The sequence below is a fragment of the Varanus komodoensis genome, unplaced genomic scaffold (genome assembly GCF_004798865.1).
Source record: "Varanus komodoensis strain SLA01 unplaced genomic scaffold, ASM479886v1 scaffold2, whole genome shotgun sequence".
Taxonomy (NCBI): Eukaryota; Metazoa; Chordata; class Lepidosauria; order Squamata; family Varanidae; genus Varanus; species Varanus komodoensis.
Window position 1 is genome coordinate 23,617,715 of NW_025335568.1, and position 18,487 is coordinate 23,636,201.

The 18,487-nt window shown below is 42.4% G+C and overlaps 1 protein-coding gene across 2 annotated transcripts in view; it reads left to right on the forward strand.

Moving 5' to 3' along the window:
• Nucleotides 1-4,714: 4,714 nt before the first annotated feature.
• LOC123022750 (glutamyl aminopeptidase) overlaps nucleotides 4,715-18,487 on the forward strand; it is a 58,996-nt gene continuing 45,223 nt past the window's right edge. For both annotated transcript variants that reach the window (XM_044428729.1, XM_044428730.1), the window contains exon 1: nucleotides 4,715-5,529. In XM_044428729.1, the coding sequence (XP_044284664.1) occupies nucleotides 4,892-5,529 (638 nt within the window). In that variant the 5' untranslated portion in view covers nucleotides 4,715-4,891. The remainder of the gene's footprint in view (nucleotides 5,530-18,487) is intronic.

The following is an 18,487-nucleotide window of genomic DNA, read 5'->3' on the forward strand; positions in this document are numbered from 1 at the left end:
CACCATGCATAAATGCTCCATGCACATGTGAAACTTGTTTATCAAGGTACACCTATGAGTAAGGATGTCGAGCAACAAGTAGGAGCCAAGAAAGATGGGGCAGAAGAAAGAATGCCCTTTTAAAAAGACCAAGGCAGAGCTAAGAATTCAGGATAGCTAGTCTATGCAAGAAAAAAATGACATTTTGGAATATAAACACTGAATAAACAAGAATGTAAACACTATATATTCTTTTCTAGGTAGCTTCATGAACTTAATCGAAACAAATACAAAAACAAGAATCAAGACTGGCAGAATCAAACTTCTCTGGATTGGTAATTTGCCACAATGGAATCGTTTTATTCATTTGCTCAAGTTAAATGTGCATAGGTTAAATTTGCATAAACCTCTGCCTATATCACACCTGAGATCATTCCTCTTTTTACCTGTCCTGATGCTGGCAATGAATTGCTGTGAAACTTTCAACAAGGAGAGGGAGACTCTGAGGTAGGATCTTCTCTAAGTTTGGAGACCTTTCTCTGACTTCAGTGAGAGTAGAGGACACCATGAAAGCAAAAAACAAAGCAAAGCAAAGCAAAGCAAAGCAAAGCAAAGCAAAGCAAAGCAAGAAAGACATCAATCACAAGATAGAAGTGAGGTATTATATCCTGGATTGCTGAGTTCAGAATAAAGATAGACATTTGTACCCTGGCCATTTACGTTTATCTAATCTGGGGATTATGGAAATGACAAAGGTAATAATATGATAATAATAATAAACCACCTGGCATCAAAAATAGATCAGAACTTCCTTGAGTCCAAGTCTCACACGTTTCAATAAGTTCGTGCATGATCATGTTCTATATTTCATCAAACTACTATCTGAATTGAGAAGTTCATTTAGCAGCCCATTAATGGCTTCTAGACATTAAGCAAAACAGGAAGTCCTTCCATGGGTACATAAGGCAATCATGTTCCAGAATGGGAAAGGTGACCAACTGATGGCCAAATAAGAAGAATCCTGGAAGACCTGGGTGTTGTTATTACTTAAAAGGCACAGAAAGATTGGACCAGGACCGGGACTGTGGGACCTTGTTTCCTTTTGTTTACTTTCTGCCTGGCCATGGCCCTGGCACAAATCATGCTGGAGCTACTATTTGCCATTACAGGGAGGCGGCCATTCACAGAGATATGAGAGGAACCCACTCTGGGGATGGGAACCTGTTGGGTTTTCTCAGCTTGGCTCCCTGGACTCCAGCCTACTTTCTCTCTTGTCTAAGTTTGCCCCACACCAAGTGCTTTTGTGGGCATCTGCAGGAAAGAAGTTCAAGTGGAGTTCTGCTTCCACACTCATGCCTTGTAGACTGGCCTCCTCTGCACAAAACATTGTGTAATTTGCCCGAGCTGCACAAGGAATTACATAATTTGTGTATCTTGTGGAATTACATGCTTCATGTACTTTGCACAAAACATTCCTGAGTATTTGTAGATTTGATCTCAGCTCAGCTCACTTTCTGGCCGGGGCTGAGCAAGGGAAAGACTCTGACAAGTCCACGCGAGCTTAATTCTGAGTTGATCTTCAAATCTTTAGTGAATGGTACCAGTGCTACAGCCCTTTTATATTAGGATGAAGGCTCTTGCCATGTTTACTTAACACTTCAGATAGTCTCACCATGTACAGAGGAAAGTGCTTAAATGGCCACATTGTTTCCAGCAAATGGACTATAGTATTTGTGGAAGTGCTTTGGCATAAATGCTTGTGGGACTAGTCAAATGATAACCAAGAAGTGACTTCTGCATAGGAATCTGCAGTATGTTGCAAGGTCCAATATGCTGCGGTATATTTTATTTATTTTATTTATGCACTTTGCAATAGCCAAAGTTAGTAGAGGAAGGCCTCAGAAGCTCAAGGGTAGATTGCTCTTGGAAGGGGTGTTCTGTCAGGTATTGGGGTCATCAGTGTAAGGATGGCAACACATTCCAAAAGTTCAGTTTCATGTAGGTGTTAAATAGTATGGAGGGCAAAACTGGCCCCTGCGGGACCTCATACTGGAGTGTCCTTGGGGCTGAACAGTCTTCTGAAACAAGCCATCCAAGTAGGGACAGAACTATTGCAATACAATTCTGCCCACTTCCAACTCAGGTTGATGGTATCAGAAGTGTCACCCTCCCCCCCACTTCTCACAGGTCATCATATAGGGTGCTTCCCTATATGAAACTGCTTCCATGCCAAAACGAAACCCGACCAGACCAGACCAGACCAGACCAAACCATCCTGAACCCATGACTGAAATGGACCCAGATGAAAATTTTCATACAAGATTGCCTGGAATTGGTTGACCACTACCTGATCAGATATCTTGTACATAAAAGGAACATCAGCCTAAAATTGTTAAGATATGCCAGGTCCAGAAAGGTTTTCTTCAGATCACTAACAATCCTCCTTCCTTTAAAGAGGCATCAATCACCTCCCTGACTCAGCCAGCCATTCCCTCTATGCTGTTTTTTATAAGCCAAGAAGGACAAGGATCAGGATGCACAGCTCTGTCCAAGCACCTTGTCAACATCCTCAAGCTATGCCAACTGAAGCTCATCTAAGAAAACCTGACCAGGCTGTGCTCTGGGTACCTCAGTGGATGCAAGAATGTTTTTTCCTGAAAGTGTTTAGAAAATATTTTGCAGTAAACTTCAGACAGCTTTAGGACGTCCTTGACTCTAGTAAGCAATAGGTTCCAGTCCACCCAAAAATGGTCTGCTGCATGGGAAAAAGGAAAACTGAACGGAAGGGCTGGGATGTTTTTCTTTGCTGCACTCATTGCCCCTAAATATACCCAACTGCAGGCATGTATCTGGCTTGATTACTTTCACTAGGAGTTTTTCACCTTCTGTACTCAAGCCATCTCCTGTTTGGTTTTTTTGTCTGTTTTTTTAATTGTTTCCTGTAACTGGGTGTACCATGGAACAGTATGATCTCGACTACAGGCAGGGTGTGCATGACTGTTTTTGTTTCAACTGACTGGGTTTTCCCCAGGACTACCAGTTTTATCAGCTGGAAAATCCCCAAGAGCCCTCTAGAAACCATCCTGACCCATCCACCTCCAGGAGAAGAGCATCTTAATAAGACCCCTGCCTTTGCAGTGGGAGAATTTGCTATTAGTAGGTATGAGAAGTGATGGAGCATGGTCCTATAAGTATGTCTAGTTTAAGGCACAGGCATAGAATGGCTATACATGGTCTGTCTGTAACTGTTTTTAAGCTCTCACCAACATTGAAATGGCAAGTGTATGTGCAGAAGGGGAGAGGGAAAATCAGTAAAGGTACTAAGAGCCCCAACGAAATTTCACCACTTAAATGAAATGTGAAGGCTGATTCCATGCATGATCTTGGGAAAGTAAATCTACTATATTCAGTTATATCTATTCTTGTGAGTGTGGATGGGCGATAAATCAATTTGTTTGGTTTTGATCAAAAGTAACCAAATTCCCCAAGGTATACATATTCAGGACAAGAAGTACTTCAAACTTAAAAGATGAGTCAGCTGTGATTGTCAGTTTTCTTCATCCAGGCTAGGGATGAGCAGATTTCATTAAATGCATTCTGTCAGGCAACTTTTGTTCTGCTTTCACTCACTAACAGAAGTGGATTCTTTTCTGTGAGAATTTCATGCATTTGCAAATGCATGAACAAGCGCAGAGCCATGCTGGCTAGAAAGGCAGCTGGCACAGCTCTTTAGAGATCCAGCTAAGTCCAAATGCCTGGCCTGAGGATCCTTCCATGAGCCAGGCATTGTGGGAGGGATGCCCTTAGAGATCACCTGTTTTTAAGCCAATGTAATTATTCAGAAGACATCATAGGGTGGGAGATACAGGACCAAAGGGATGAGTGGGCTGGGCTGGGAGGGAAGAAGACAGGCAGATGTAGTGATCCCTTCCAAAGCAATGAAAATTCTGCTTGCTATTGTAACTTGTGGACCAGCTTAAAGAAATCGCCCTTTAGCTTTATTTCTCCAAATGTCCCAATGATCTGTTTGCACAAAATGAGCCAACCATAAATAGCCAGATGGGGAATGCACTCACAGAGCGGCTTGCCTGCTCAGTTCACAAATCAGAACAGATTCATGAAGATTGTGTTTAGTTTCTAAAGCACACAGAGAATGAATGTTTACAGTTGGAATCAGAAAGTAGATGTCTTTCACGGCCAAGTGTTTTTGTTATAATGGCACAGAGTAACAGAGTAAAGGGGTAAAAAACAGAGAGTGAGAAAAAACACAAACAAACAGAGAGGTGCGGTTTTTAAGGGGGCATGTACAGAAGCAGTGGGCAAACAACCCAAAACATGGAGATTTTCTTGTACAAATGCCTGAGGTGGAAGTTCAGGGAACTATCTGTTCATGAAAGATCCAGGAAGGGAAAACCAAAGAGGCAGTGACAAAGGTTGAGGTTTCAGAGCAGTTACACCTCTCTATCTATAATCTGTCTTTTAGAAAACTGCTGACTGAGACTTGGCATTTGATCATCTCCAACTGCTGATTAACACAGAGCTGTTTTATATTTAACTCTCTGACCAGAGCAGTGGGAGTCGAGGGGGTGGGGTTACGAGGCTTATAAGGCAAGTCGCAGCAGCTACAAGGTTCTTCTGTGTTCATTTCCTCTCTCTCCATTTCTCAGCTGAATTCTTTTCTACCAGTCACTTTCCTTTGGTAACACCAATGTTATTTTTTCATTTACTGAGTGTCTAGTAGGGAGGTGGCTGGGAGAAAAAGCTGGCAAAGGAGAAGACTGAGAGAGTACTGAACATAAACGGAGTTTGCTGAGCCAGAACTTGACAGAAAGGAAGGAAGGAAGGAAGAGACAGAGACAGAGAGAGAAAGCTGCAGCAGTGTTACATTTAGCTGTGATACAGCTGTTTGGAGATGCAAGATATGGATTTTGAAGATGAGACACCAAAAAAATACTGCATGAAGAGCAAGCATGTGGCCATAATCTGTGGCACAATAGTTGCTGTAGGTTTAATTCTGGGACTTGGATTGGGGCTTGGACTAAGGCCCAATGATACACAGGTGTGCCCACCTTCAGAAGGCAATGGGCAGATAACCACAGCATCTCCCACAAACACAACATCTCCCACAAACCCAGAGGACCCAGATCCTTGCCCTGCCAGAAATGATGAAACTGGAAACTGGACCCAGTTCAGGCTGCCCACCTATGTTAACCCAAGTCATTATGACCTGGAGCTTCAGCCTGAGATGGAAGAGGATCGTTACAATGGGACAGTCACGATCTCCATCCAGTTGGGAATCAGAACAAGACACTTGTGGCTTCACCTCAGAGAGACGAAGATTACAGAAATGCCCCAGCTGAAGACATCCTCAGGCCAGTTGATTGCTGTAGAGCATTGCTTTGAGTACAAGCCGCAGGAATATGTGGTGATTAAAGCAAAAGAAGACCTAACTCCTAGCATCTATTTTTTGACAATGAAGTTCCAAGGCTATTTAAATGGTTCCCTGGTTGGATTTTACCGAACAACCTATAAGGAGAATCAAATAACCAAGTAATTTCTCTTGTTCCTTCCACCCCAAATATTTGCATTATAACTTCTCTCTCCCCCTCTCTCTCCCTCTCCCTCTCTCATAGCTTTGCTTTTCTCATCAGAGAACTGTATACTATTCTATTAATTTTGTGAGCATTAAGAAAGAAGGCAATTGGGCAGTCAGTATGTTGATTATTCATGATATCATTATAGATTTGCGGGAATGAGTTTGCTTCCCAGTGTACTGCATACTTACAGAAAATTTTAAAAATCATAAAAGATAAATCACAGATATAAAAAAACAGCGTATTTCACTTGTGTTGGGTAATCCACATTTTTAGCCTAAGAAATTACAATTGCAGATCTTTTCTTTGTAGTTATACATATTATAGATAGCCACTGGAACATGCATTGAATGTGTAAGACAAAGAGGACTATAAATGGCTTCTAAAATAATATATCAGAGTATTGTATGTAATGTTTTTCCTACTTAGAGTAGACCCTTTGAAGTAAATGAGATGTAAGTTAGATTAATATTGGAAAAACTCAGTGGATACAACCCAGAATGTGTTCTTGATCTGCTAAGTTCGGTTTGAATATTTGTAGAGCACAATCCTTTTCATGTTTGTAGATGCATATTGATGGATTTCTGAAAGTTATTGAGGATTTTCCAGGGGAAAGAGCTGGTGATCTAGTTTTACTATGGGACAGTGAGATGCAGAGGTGCATTGATTTGCTTGCACCAGAGTGCTCTGTCCAGAGTTGTAAAGCTTGCACTGTCCCTTGGTAAACTGGGGAACTACAGTCAATGAAACAGGCTGGATGCTGGCTAGAGCAGAAATGAAGATGAGTGATCATGCTCTAGACCACGTAATCATGCTTATTGTGTGGCAGATTGGACAGCAAAGAAGCACCCTAGACTCACTGCCTAGCAGAGCTCTTCCAAGAGTCCAGAGGCTGTTAAAACCTTCCCTGGCAAATGAGGGTCTGATCCCCTCTAAGATCTGCTGGGATCTTTTTGCCTCACATCTTGAAGACAAAATGGCTTGCCTCCACAGTGAACTTGATACTTTTATTAATGCAGTTCCAATTGAAGTGTCAGATGCCACCTTCTCCCCAGTTTTGTGGGATCAGTTTCAGCCGCTGTGGCCGGATGATATGGACAAGTTGACTGCAGCTGTGCTGACCATGTGCCTCTTAATCCTTGTCCTGCCTGGCTAATAGAAGTGAGCTGAGGGGTTGTGTCTGTGTGGGTAGAGGGAGCGGTAAGCAGGCCTCTGCCTGAAGGAGTGATCCCTGCTGTGCTTAAGGAGGCAGTAGTGCGACCACTTCTGAAATAACTCATTCTAGACCCCATGATACTGGACCACTGCTGCTCAGATGCAGTCACCTGTTCTTAGGGAAGGTTCTTGAGAGGTCTGTGGCAGAATGGTGATTACTGCGTCTTCAAACCCATGCTGCACTGAGTTTCAATCTGATAACAGGGCTTTGCTTGCCCTGCTTGATGATCAATATCAGGAGGGGACAGGAGGAGCATAACACTGTTCATTTGGCTAAGTTTCTCATTGGCTTTTGATACCACTGACCCTAGTATTCTCATCCCCATGGCTGAGCATTGGAGGCATTGTTCCAGTGCATCCAGTCGTACATGTAAGTTTACAGGTACAGTAACATTGGGTGGCTATTTCTTGTACTGAGCTATGGGGTTTGGCAGGGTATCATTTTGTCTCCAGTGTTGCCTAGCATTTACATGAAGCTGTTGGGGCTCATCATTAGGGGATTTGGAGTCAATTGCCATCAATATGTGGATGGCACACACCTCTATCTCCTTGTGTCCTCTGAATCAGATCCTGCTGTGCAAATTCAGTGTCTAGATTGAGTAATGACCTAGCTCAGGTCCAAGAAACAGAAGGTGAACCCTAGCAAGATGGAAACCCTGCGGAAGAATGGTTCCCAGGTCCAGGAGATAGGTTTATTTCCTGTTCTGGATACAGTTGAAAAATCATGTTGTGCTCTGGAGGTACTTCTGGATCCACCATTGACACTCAAGACCCAAGTGCTGTGGTAGCTTGGAGTGCCCTTTATCATTTTGAATGGTTTATCTCTTCTAGACAAACAGGCTAGCTACAGAGCGGTATGGTCTCTCCTAGACTGGGATAGATTGGCCACAGTGTTACAGACGCTAGTAACCTCAAGGCTGGATTATTGCCATGCAGTCTATGCAAGGCTGCCCTTAAGGTGAAGCTGGAAGCTGCAGCGAGTGCAGCATGGAGTGGCCTGACTGTTGCTGGGAGCAGCATGCAAGCTGCTTCAGCACACAACTGTTTTGCTGAGGGAACGGCGAGGGCTGCCGATTCACAACCGGGCCAGGTTTAAGCTTTTGGTACTACTGAATAAGCCCTAACAAGATTAACTGGAAGAGCACCTTCTCCCTTACCAGCATGCCAAGTCAGTGAGCTCATTGGTTGGTACAATTATAATGGTTCCACAGGAACATATGGTCCAACTGGAGTTTATTCAAACAAATCGTTTGTTTGTTCATTCATCTAATTTCTGTACCATCTGATAGCTGAAGCTCCCTGGACAGTTTACACAGTACAGAAATACAATAAAATGCCATTAAATACCACAAAATCTTATTAAAAGAAGCATTAAAAATTAAAAGAAACAGTTCAGGTGTACAGTGAATGACCCTGTCAAAGAAAGAAAAAAAAATGGGATTGGCAATCTCTTTGAACCAAGTTTTCTTTAAAAGCCTCAGCACAAAAGGTCCTCTTCACCTGATGCTGGTGAGATGAGATGGTTGATGTCAGGTGGGCCCCCATGTGGATGTCATTTCATAGATGGGGGGGGGGGGAACTACAGAGAAAACCCCTTTCCTCTTGTCACCCTGTCAGCCACCTAGATTTGGCATTTGGAGGAAGGCCCCAGATGTGAAGTTGAGTGTCCAGTAGACTGTGGTTGGGAGAAGTTCCCCAACAGGTATTATGCTCCTAAACCATGTAAGCCTTTATAGATTTAAACCAGCACCTTGAATTGGGCCCAGAAGCATAACAACAACCAGAACTGGTCTTATGTGATTGGGCCTACAGGTCTCAACCTGGCTGTTGCATCCTGTACAAGTTGCAGCTGCTGAACAATCTTCAAGGGCAATCCAGACAGAGTGCACTGCAGTAATCTAATCTAGATATTACCAGAGCTTAGATTACTGAAGCCATGCCATCTCTGTCCAGATAGGGGTGTAGCTGGGCCACCAGTTAAAGCTTGTAGAAGGCATTCCATGCCCCTGAGGCCAGCTGAGCACTGAGCCTCTAAATGACCCCATTTAGATCAAGGAGCACCCCAACCTACTAACCTGCTCCTTCAAGGGGAATTCAATCCCATCTAGAACAGGTTGAACATCCCCCATCTGATCAGAGGAACCACCCACTAACAGCGTCTTATATCATATGGACTGAACTTCATTTATTTATTCATTATAACTTTATTTGTTATATCTTTATTGTTCATCACCACTTTGAAATCTCCATACTGGAATATGGAGCAAAAAACCTTTAGACAGAAAAAAGACTTATAATTCCCAGCCTGCCACACCCGAACAATAATTTGGAAATATTGGAGTTTTAGGATTCTTTCTGTCTAATATTCATAAGATTGCACCCTTATTTGTATATGATTAGTGGATTAACTTCCTCTGTAGAGTAAATATCTACTTTGTCTTTCTAGTGATGATCTTAAGAAAGCTTTTTGAAAAATTAAAGGCACACATCATTCAGTTGCCTGCTGGACATCTTTATCTGTTCAGCAGCAATATGGCAGCAACAGATGAATCATTTACTGCTGCAAAATAGTGTGTGAAACTGTGTTGGAGGCAGGATGGATGAGAACAAGTCTGGTGTCTCCCCTTCTGACCGCAGTGGCTTTCTGTTGAGGAAGGAATGGCTCCAGCCACAATGATCCCCATCAAAAGTGTGCTTGAGATGACAGCCTCCGAGAAATACTCACCCATCTGTTTTGGAGCAGAATCTCTGCTGTGCCACAGGGCAAGCCCAGAAATGATGTGCAGAAACTGTAAGGAAGCATATTCTGGCCAAATCCTTGGAAAAAATTCCTAATAGCAAGAGTTGTTTGGCAATGGAAGAGACTGCCTTGGCAGGCAGTGGGCCGGAGCTGTTTAATCAGACATTTCTCTGGGATGCTGCTGTAGGAAGAAATTGAACTAGATGATGTCTAAGGGCCCTTCCCAACTCTGGAATCCTTTGATTCTATAGGGTTTTCTGCACAAGTTTGTGTCTGGCATTTGTTTCACTGAACTAAGATTCAAGAGTGGATCTTTGAGTGATCAAGAAAGCAAGCAAGCAAGCAAAAGGTCTTTCCTTTCTTGCTTTTCTACTGTATCTTGTCTAGGTGGCACTGTGGTACAGCAGAATAACACAAATATACAAAAGGGAAACATGTTTTCTTTCACTTTAAGAATAATATACATTTGCTGTGCTCAACAAAAGAAAAAAAACTTACCAAAACAGAAGCAAAACTGTTGACCTCTAAAGAAACACAAATAACTATGAGTAGCGAATGCTGATCACACAATAAATTCCTTGTGCAGAAAACCTCTATGACTTGTTTCCTGGAAGTAGAATCTGTCATTGGGTTTTTGTTTTGTTTTTTTAAGGGAACCCTTGTCTCTCAAGACTCTTCCACATACTTCCAGTGTCTCTGAGGTTCTACTACCTGTGAAACATACATAATTAGAGTGTTTCTGTGGGGTGCAGGAATTGTTTCCAATGACAGTTGAAGAAATGTCATTTCAGAAACAATTTCCCACTCCACAGGGATCTCTGTTAACTATGCATATTCCCAAAGAGGCAGCATCTCAGGAACAGTGGAAAATACAGGGAACACTTTAGAGATAAGAGCTTCTGAAGAAATATTCAGGCATCCTGCTGCAAATGTGAGTCCCCTTTTTTTGCAAATTTGCTCTCTATAAGTACGTACAAGTCAACTTGCCAGCAAGCACCCCTTCTGGCCCATTAACCATTCCCAGCATCTGCATTGCAACTCCCTTCTAAGTGTGGCCATCCATAATTGTGTGAGAGTGGCAATAAACATTTTGTGAAAAGCTTGCTTTTCACAAATATTTGTGGAATCTAATTTTCTCCAAAAATAAAAAATAATATTCTGCCAGCTCAGGTTGCTTTTCCAAGGTCCTGTTGGGGTACCTTGCAGGGACTGCTTCTGGCCACAAAATTGGGATCATGAAAATTGCCTTGCCAGGTTGCTTTCATGTTCTCAAAACTTTTTTTAAAGCACAGTGAGCCAGAAATGACTCACAGTCATGGTGTGGAGTGAAGGAAACCTCAGGGGTACCGGGGGGGGGGGGGGGACAGAACACTACTTACAATGTGCCGAATTGTCTGTTGCATGCATCATGGGGACCTGAGTTATAGACCAATGCTGCAGTTAAAGTGTCATTCAAACCTGTCCATTGCCTACACTGTGAATTCTATATTAATGGCAGCCTTCTGAATTCCAGCTGGGTTCCTCTCCCCATAACCCAATTGCAAATGTCATTGAAATGGAGACTATAGCAGCAGGATTTCATGCAGATAGCATCAATGTACTGGCTGGTGAAAGGGGAAAACTCACAGGGAAACTGGACAAGAAGTCCTGGAGAAGCACACCCACATTAAAATATTAAATGTTTAAAAGATCAGTAATAAAAATAGAATTAAAACGCACATGGAAACATTATTGAAGCACACAGGGCCAGTGTGGTATAGTGGTCTTACTGGTCTGGGACTCAGGAGATCCAGTTTCTCTTCCCCACTTGGCCATGGAGCACAGTGGATGACTAAAGGCCACTCATTCAGTCTCATTTTAGCCTACTTCGCAGGGTTGTTGAAAGGAGGAAATGGAGAGGAGAAGGCCCATGTCAGTCGTGTTGGGCTCTTTGTGAGATGGAAAGGGGATGATATCATAATAATACGAGAGAATCCCTTACTCTCAAAAGGCTATCTGATTAAACAAGTGGGCCTGAAATGCCACGGTGCGGGTAGAATGGTGCTTTTCAGTATCCTATTGGGGAGGCTGGTGATACCCTTGCCATGGAGGTTCTTCATTCAGTGCAGCTTTTCTCCTCACCTTTATAGGTGTGACACACAGAGTTCCATGGTGGTGAACCTATTTCGGGGGTGAAGCTCAGCGCTAAGTGGAATGGGACAGCTAAGTCATTTTAGGCATTTTAGACCTTGACCTTAATGGTCTTACGGGGATGAAGGCTTTAAATGGCCGTGTGTTTAGTTAAGTTGTAAACCACAGAACTCACATTGTCTCCCCCACCCCTTCTATTCCATGCTTCACAACTGCTTCTTTGTACCTTATATGTTCAACTGTTCAACTGTTCAACTGTTTTCCAACCCTCTCACACACACACACACACACACACAGATCTCTGAGCAGTATCACATTTGTTTCTCAGTACTGAAAAGGTTCTGCCTCCCTGTACTAAGGGGTGACTTACAGAGTATTTTCAAGACCACAGCAATTTTTGTCAGTGCGTACTTTTGAGCATTCTTCCACTTCAGATACTACATCACTAGGTAATTACTAATGGTTACAAATGAAAACATTGCCATGAAGGATAGATAATTGACTCCTTTTATCACCACATATAATTGTAATGAATATTGCTATGAAAATTCTTTGACCCAGGATTTGTTCTCTACAAGATTGATATAATTCCTTGGAGAAAAGTAATTTATATAAGAGGGAAAAATGAGTAACTTATCCAAAGACTTCTGCTAATATATTCAGTGGAATCATAACAATCATGTATTTCAATCGGAACAAAACAGTTCTATTCCAAAGTTTTGCATTAGACCCACAATTTCACTGAAAATCTGTGTTTGGCCAGGAAAAGCAAGCATAAAATTTATTACAGTTTCAGTCTTGTTTTATTTTGGGAACGACATCTGGATGCATTTATAGATGCGTATTAACAATATCCAGAGTGTTTTTATCCACAGCTCCCTTCTGGTTCTCATTTTTAAGGCCCAGACATTATACTACAAGCTATGGGGGCAGGACAAGCCTTGTTGTGATATCACATGATAAATTTTGAAAGTGATGTGCAATATTTCATTTTTGTTACCCCTTTCTCTCTACAAACAAAGAGGCATGGTGCCAGCACGGGGGTGGGGGGGGGTGCAGGGAGGAAAGGAAAGGAAAGTGGGCACAATCCAGTGGAAAGTGGATTCATCCTATTCATGGAAGTAAATGTGAACTATGGAAGCATGCTCCTACACTGCTGCCATTAATTTCTGTGGAGTACAGACCCTTTTGCTTCATAACAAAACAAGAAAGATTTAGCTGTACTATCATTGTTGTAATTTATTTATTTTATTTATTATTTATTTATTAAAACATTTATATGCCGCCCCATTCGCCGAAGCCTCGGGGCGGCTCACAACATAAAGAAAAATACAATAGTAACAATATAAAAATAACAATATAAAATAAATAACAATATAAAAGAAGTTGCCCTGGCCAGACTTATTTGCCAGTAAGTCTCCAATGTATGCTGATCCCATGAATTAATATCCACCAAATGTCCTGTCCTTGATAGCCCTGCTCATCCCTAATATACTCAAGGTTGTGGATACCTTCATGGAATTGATCCAGGTGTTACTGCATAATATTCTAGAAGTTTAGTAGTGGAATGCAATGACAGAAAAACTACAGAATACAGAACAGCCCTGAAAGCAAACACTTATAAAATACTCTCATTTAATGCATTATTTTTATAGTCTGAACATTTTGTAATCCCAGGCAATGGAGAAAGGAATAATGAATAGCTGAAACTCCATTATTGTAAAAAGTATTTAATTAATTGAAACAGAGTGGTGCCTTTCATGGTTCTAATTTTATGTATTAATGCTATTGAATAATTTACATCTTTTTCATATAACATATAGAGGAAATATTAACTACAAAAGACCTAAACTAGTTACAGAAGATCTGTATTTTCTGAAATATGCCTAATTTCTCTGTTGTGGAGAATACATTACTATCCAAACAATTAATGAATGAAAGTTATCTTTCTATGAATAAATGTACTTTCTGGCTACTTTCTTGATCATATGGAACAGGTATGTTTGTTCATAGTTTTGCTTGTCAATTTGTAAACAAATTTTGTTCCTATGACCTCAGGCTTGGAAATAGGCCAGATAACTAATGGTTTCCATGAAATATCGACATTGTCCCGTCTGTATAAAATATGGCCCCACTGTATTTCGTTGGGATTTTGTGTGTGCAAGCAAGGAGGAGTGAACATGCTTTCTAGTTGTCCCCAGTTAACCCCAAAGACGCGCAGAGGCACAGTCTCTTATGAAGAGAAAAACAAATGCATGTGCACTAGGTATGAGGGAACTGATGCTGAGACTGTTACCTGCTCCTCCAAGTGTATGCAGGTGCTCTTGGGAGCCCTGATGTTTGCTTTTTGCTGCACCAAATACTACAGCAGCACAGCAGCAGTTGAGGCTTTCTTGAGCAGCTGCCATCACTGCCTACGCCTCACTCTGAGGAAGGCAGGTGGCAAAGCCTACAGCAAGAGAGAGGATGGTTCTCCACAGAGGCTGCTCAGGCTTGCTTGGAGGGATCCTTCTTCAGAGCTAGGCGAGGGCAAGCAGATGACCCTGGACAGGGTGGGGCGGGGTAGCTCCAGCAATCTCCAGGGCTCCCAGTGTTCTCGTGTCAGCGCTGTGAGGGGGCTTCCTGGTTGCCTGCCTTGTTACTGAGTAGTTGTGTGGAAGCTTTCTTCCCGGCAGCATCTGCTCCATGGAACTGTCTCCCACGCGTGCTTTGAGAGGCAGAAACAAGGACAACTTTAAACGGGTCTTGAAAGCACACCTGTTTATGCAGACTCTGCCGAATCGGTTCCGAGACTGCCCCCCCATTCTTGATGTTGTAATGTTTTAAAACATTTTTAACATTTTATTATTTTGGCTTGTTTCTGTATTGTGACCTGATACTTCAGCATGAGCTGTTTAGGGATGTCAATGTCTTAATTGATATAAAACTTAATTGAAACAAAACACACAAATTTGGGTGGTAAGGATTGACAAGGCGGGTGTCCAAACAGCCCTACTGAGAAGCAAAAAGGAGGCATTAGCTTAGGCAGGCTGGGGGAGTGCTAATAGAAAACACTTTCTAAAACACATAATGACGTAATTTTCAAAAGAGGCCAGTGAAGGGTGAGCATGCTCAGTAGCCAGAGCCTCTTGAGAGCGAGTTGCGAAAGGAAAATGGAGAAGGTAGGAACACAAATGCCTGACTTGGAAGGCAAGGCTGACAGACATGCTTCCATTTGGACGTGGGAATGCATTGCAGCATTTGTGTGTGGGCCCCTCTTATGGGGGGATCTAAATTCGATCTCACTCCTGCAAAAGAATTAATTGGTATTTTGATCTCCATCCAGAAAGTTGCAGCAATGGGGATTATCTATTACAATTCGAAAGGAAGTTTCTGAGTCTTCCTTGCACTTCTAACAGTTGTGCCTATAATTGCCATAGCTTACTTGGGGTGGTAGGTCATCTGGATATAATTCAAGTGCAATTTTCGCTAGGAGTGAAACACTTTAAGAAGTTGTTAGTATTTTCCATATGTACTCTTACCATTTTTATAAACAAATGAGTAAGTATAGAAACATCTTAAAATTCTTTCTGATTTTGTTGTGATTCATAATCTGTAATTTTCCTCTTATTTTGATAGCATTTAAATAGTCAACCTGAGAAAAGTTCTTATCGGATCATATTACTAAAACAAAAATATTTACACATAGTAGTTGTTCTTTCTTACTTTACCCATGGCTACCTTTTGGTATTTCTTTGTCATTCAAAAATTTCTCTTACCTATAAAAACACATTCATATCATAACATCAGTCAAACATTTGGGGCTTCATACTGCACCATGTGAGTGGAGTTCCACTCACACAATACGGCTCCTCCTTTCCCCCCTCCACCAGAACCCTACACACTCTGAATCTGCATGAACAGAAGACTGGACTGGGTAGACTCTTGCCCTGATCTAGCAGATATCTTTGTATGTTCCACACTGAGGGCTCCCCTGAACGGTGCAGAACAGATTTGGGAGGAGGGCAGGAGGAGCAGGGAGGCAGGAAAATCCATTCTACCAGCGGTTTTATTCTCAGACCATAAGAAGAGTCCTGCTGGATCAGGGCAAGAGTCCATTTAGTCTAGCATTCGGTTCACACAGTGGCCAACAGCTGGCCATGGGAAAGCAGCAAGCAGGACATGACTGTCAAAGCACATTCCCGCCCAGCTTCCGTGGCATCCGGTGTACTTAGGCATACTGCCTGTGAGTTGGAGGTCACATCTAGCTCTCGGGGCCTGTAGCTCTCAACAGCCTGCTCCCCCACGAATTTACTGAACCCTCTTTTAAAGCCATCCACACTGGTGGCCACTGATACATCTTGTGTAAGTGAATTCCATCGCCTGCCTACACCCGGTGCAAAAGTCCTTCCTTTTGTCTGAATTGAATCTCCCACCAACCATCTTTGTGGGAGGACCCCTTTGGGTTCTGTCATCGAGAGGGAGAGTACGTCTTTCTATCCTCTCTCTCCATGCCATGCATATTTTTGTTCTTCCTGCGAACAGATGGTATTCCCCCACCCCTGGCAATATTCTGTTGCCACAATATTTCCTGCTGCAAAGTCTCCCATTGTGTCCCTTCTCGTATAATCTTCCTCCAGATGGCATGCCAATCATGTCTCACTTTACACTCATTTTTAAACATCTTCATTTTGTAAATGTTTGATTTGGGGGAATACAGAACTATTGTACCATGCTGCTTTCTGAAATCTAAAACACGTGTGACAATTAATGTGCCTGCCGTCCCCTTTGCGGGTGGAGCGTGGCTCAACAGCACCAGGATAACAGCATGTAGGCGGGGTCTTAAGCCTCCTTCTGATTAAAATTGTGTCTCTCCCCTTGCTGGGAAGCTCCCTTCCCAGGACTAATAGCAGCAGAGTTTTAAGGTGGGCTCTGCTTTGCCTTGGAATGACATTATGGGAGGAGAGTCCCCCCCCCCCCATTATTACAGACTTGACCCTGATCACCTCCTATGGCTTTTGTTTAGAAGAAAAATACTAGACTTATTAAATGCAATCATGCGTTTAATGTCATGTTGACATTGGCTCCAGAACAGACTACAGCTGAACAGCAAGGAAAGAACGAGCACATATTGACAGTGAAGTGTTCAGAGGAAGCCGTGACAAGGGGGAGGCAAGGAGTTTAATTCTAGATTTTACGTGTAGCTTTTGTCACTCCTGCTACCAGTTTTGGCTGACCGCTATGGATTTTTAAAAATGGATGCTGTCAATGTCCTGGATTATTTTCCTGTTGACTTTCCTGGTCCAGTCGCCCAGGGAGTGCTGTCCCAGGCCAGAGCCCACAGGGGTCTCTGGCGTATCAGATCTACTCTCCCCTGCTGACACGGTGCCGATATTAGTCAAGGGCCAGGTGCGTGCCAGAGGCCTACCACTTAAAGGTCTCCCTTCTCCAACAAGGGTGCAGGGTCTGGGGAGGCAGTTGGACCAGGAGACTACACAGACTGTCAGCCAGCCCTTCTCAGAAGTAGTGATACTCCTGGATTTTCTAATTAGTCAGCTTGCTGGTTAAATGTCACCCATTCATAATGCTTACCTGTTATAAAGCGTGGACCAGCGTTTTACAAATTTGCTAATAAATTTGGAGCTTCTGAGCATGCACAGTCTGTATTTAAACAAGGTAATGTCTGTGTGTGCACAGAGTGGATTGGATTAATCCTTTTCTTGCTTCCTGTCAACGGGGATGCTGTCACAGTTTTCTCTTCTTCTTGTCAGATCAGATTTGGGTCTTTGTTATTCGTATAGTTCTTTTACTTTTTTCAGCAAGTAAATGTGCTAGTGGATGCTTCTGTGAGAGACTAGACAAAAATGGCCAATCACAAAAGGGTACATAGTGTGATGACACATGGCTCAGTCTATTTTTTCGAACTACCTCTCTAAAATGCACTTTTGTATCGAGCATGTGCAAAAGCTCATTTACACAGAACAAGAGGTGGCTTTCAGGGACAATGCTCATCTGAGTTTACATGGGTGAGTCTGTTATTATCCAGTGAAGCAATGCATTCACTTGAACTAAGTTCACCTTCTTGTCTCCTTGGACTCATCCAGGGCACTGAAGGATCCTGGCCATTGTTGCTTTCTAACCTGTGACCTCTAAGTAGGTAAAAGCTTCTTGCCCTTTCACGTCCTTTTCTAAGGCCCTCCCTTACCTGCATCCTCTATCCTGCAGAGTGCACTCATCCTTGCCAAGTCTGGACAACTACAGCCCTGTTTTATTGCCACTTTTTTCAGTACATTCCCACCATCTTACTGTGAAACAGTGCAAAGCCTAGGCATATCATCTTTTTCAAGTTTCCAAATGTCACTACACGTTGTTGTGATCAGTTAAGCGTTTAAGGTACTACAGGAAAAAAGCCAAGGGCAAACTACAACACTGACAAATTGACTGTCAAGATAACTTATAGAACTTTAGGAATGCTACAAGTTATGATCCTCACTCTTAATTACTTTTTTCTTTTAAAAAGAGGAAAAACTCCTTAGTTTTCTATAGTTCAGAGTATTTGCAGATGTATTATTGGAAAAATACCAGCATTTAAAATTAACTGAAGAGACAGCTTAAATCTGTTCTCCCATCAATCATGTTCCATCATGGAGTGCTAGTTTGATAAGCCGAGCATAATTCAATTTAGGAAACAGTTATTTTACATAATCCTTGGCAACAGTTTTAATGACCCTGTTTCTTTAGTCATTTATTTTTTGTGCAGATACGTTGTTTTGTTACCAGCTGTGGTACACATGACCATACTATTTATATCACTAGTGATTCATACCAATGTTATTTTGCTGTATCTGCT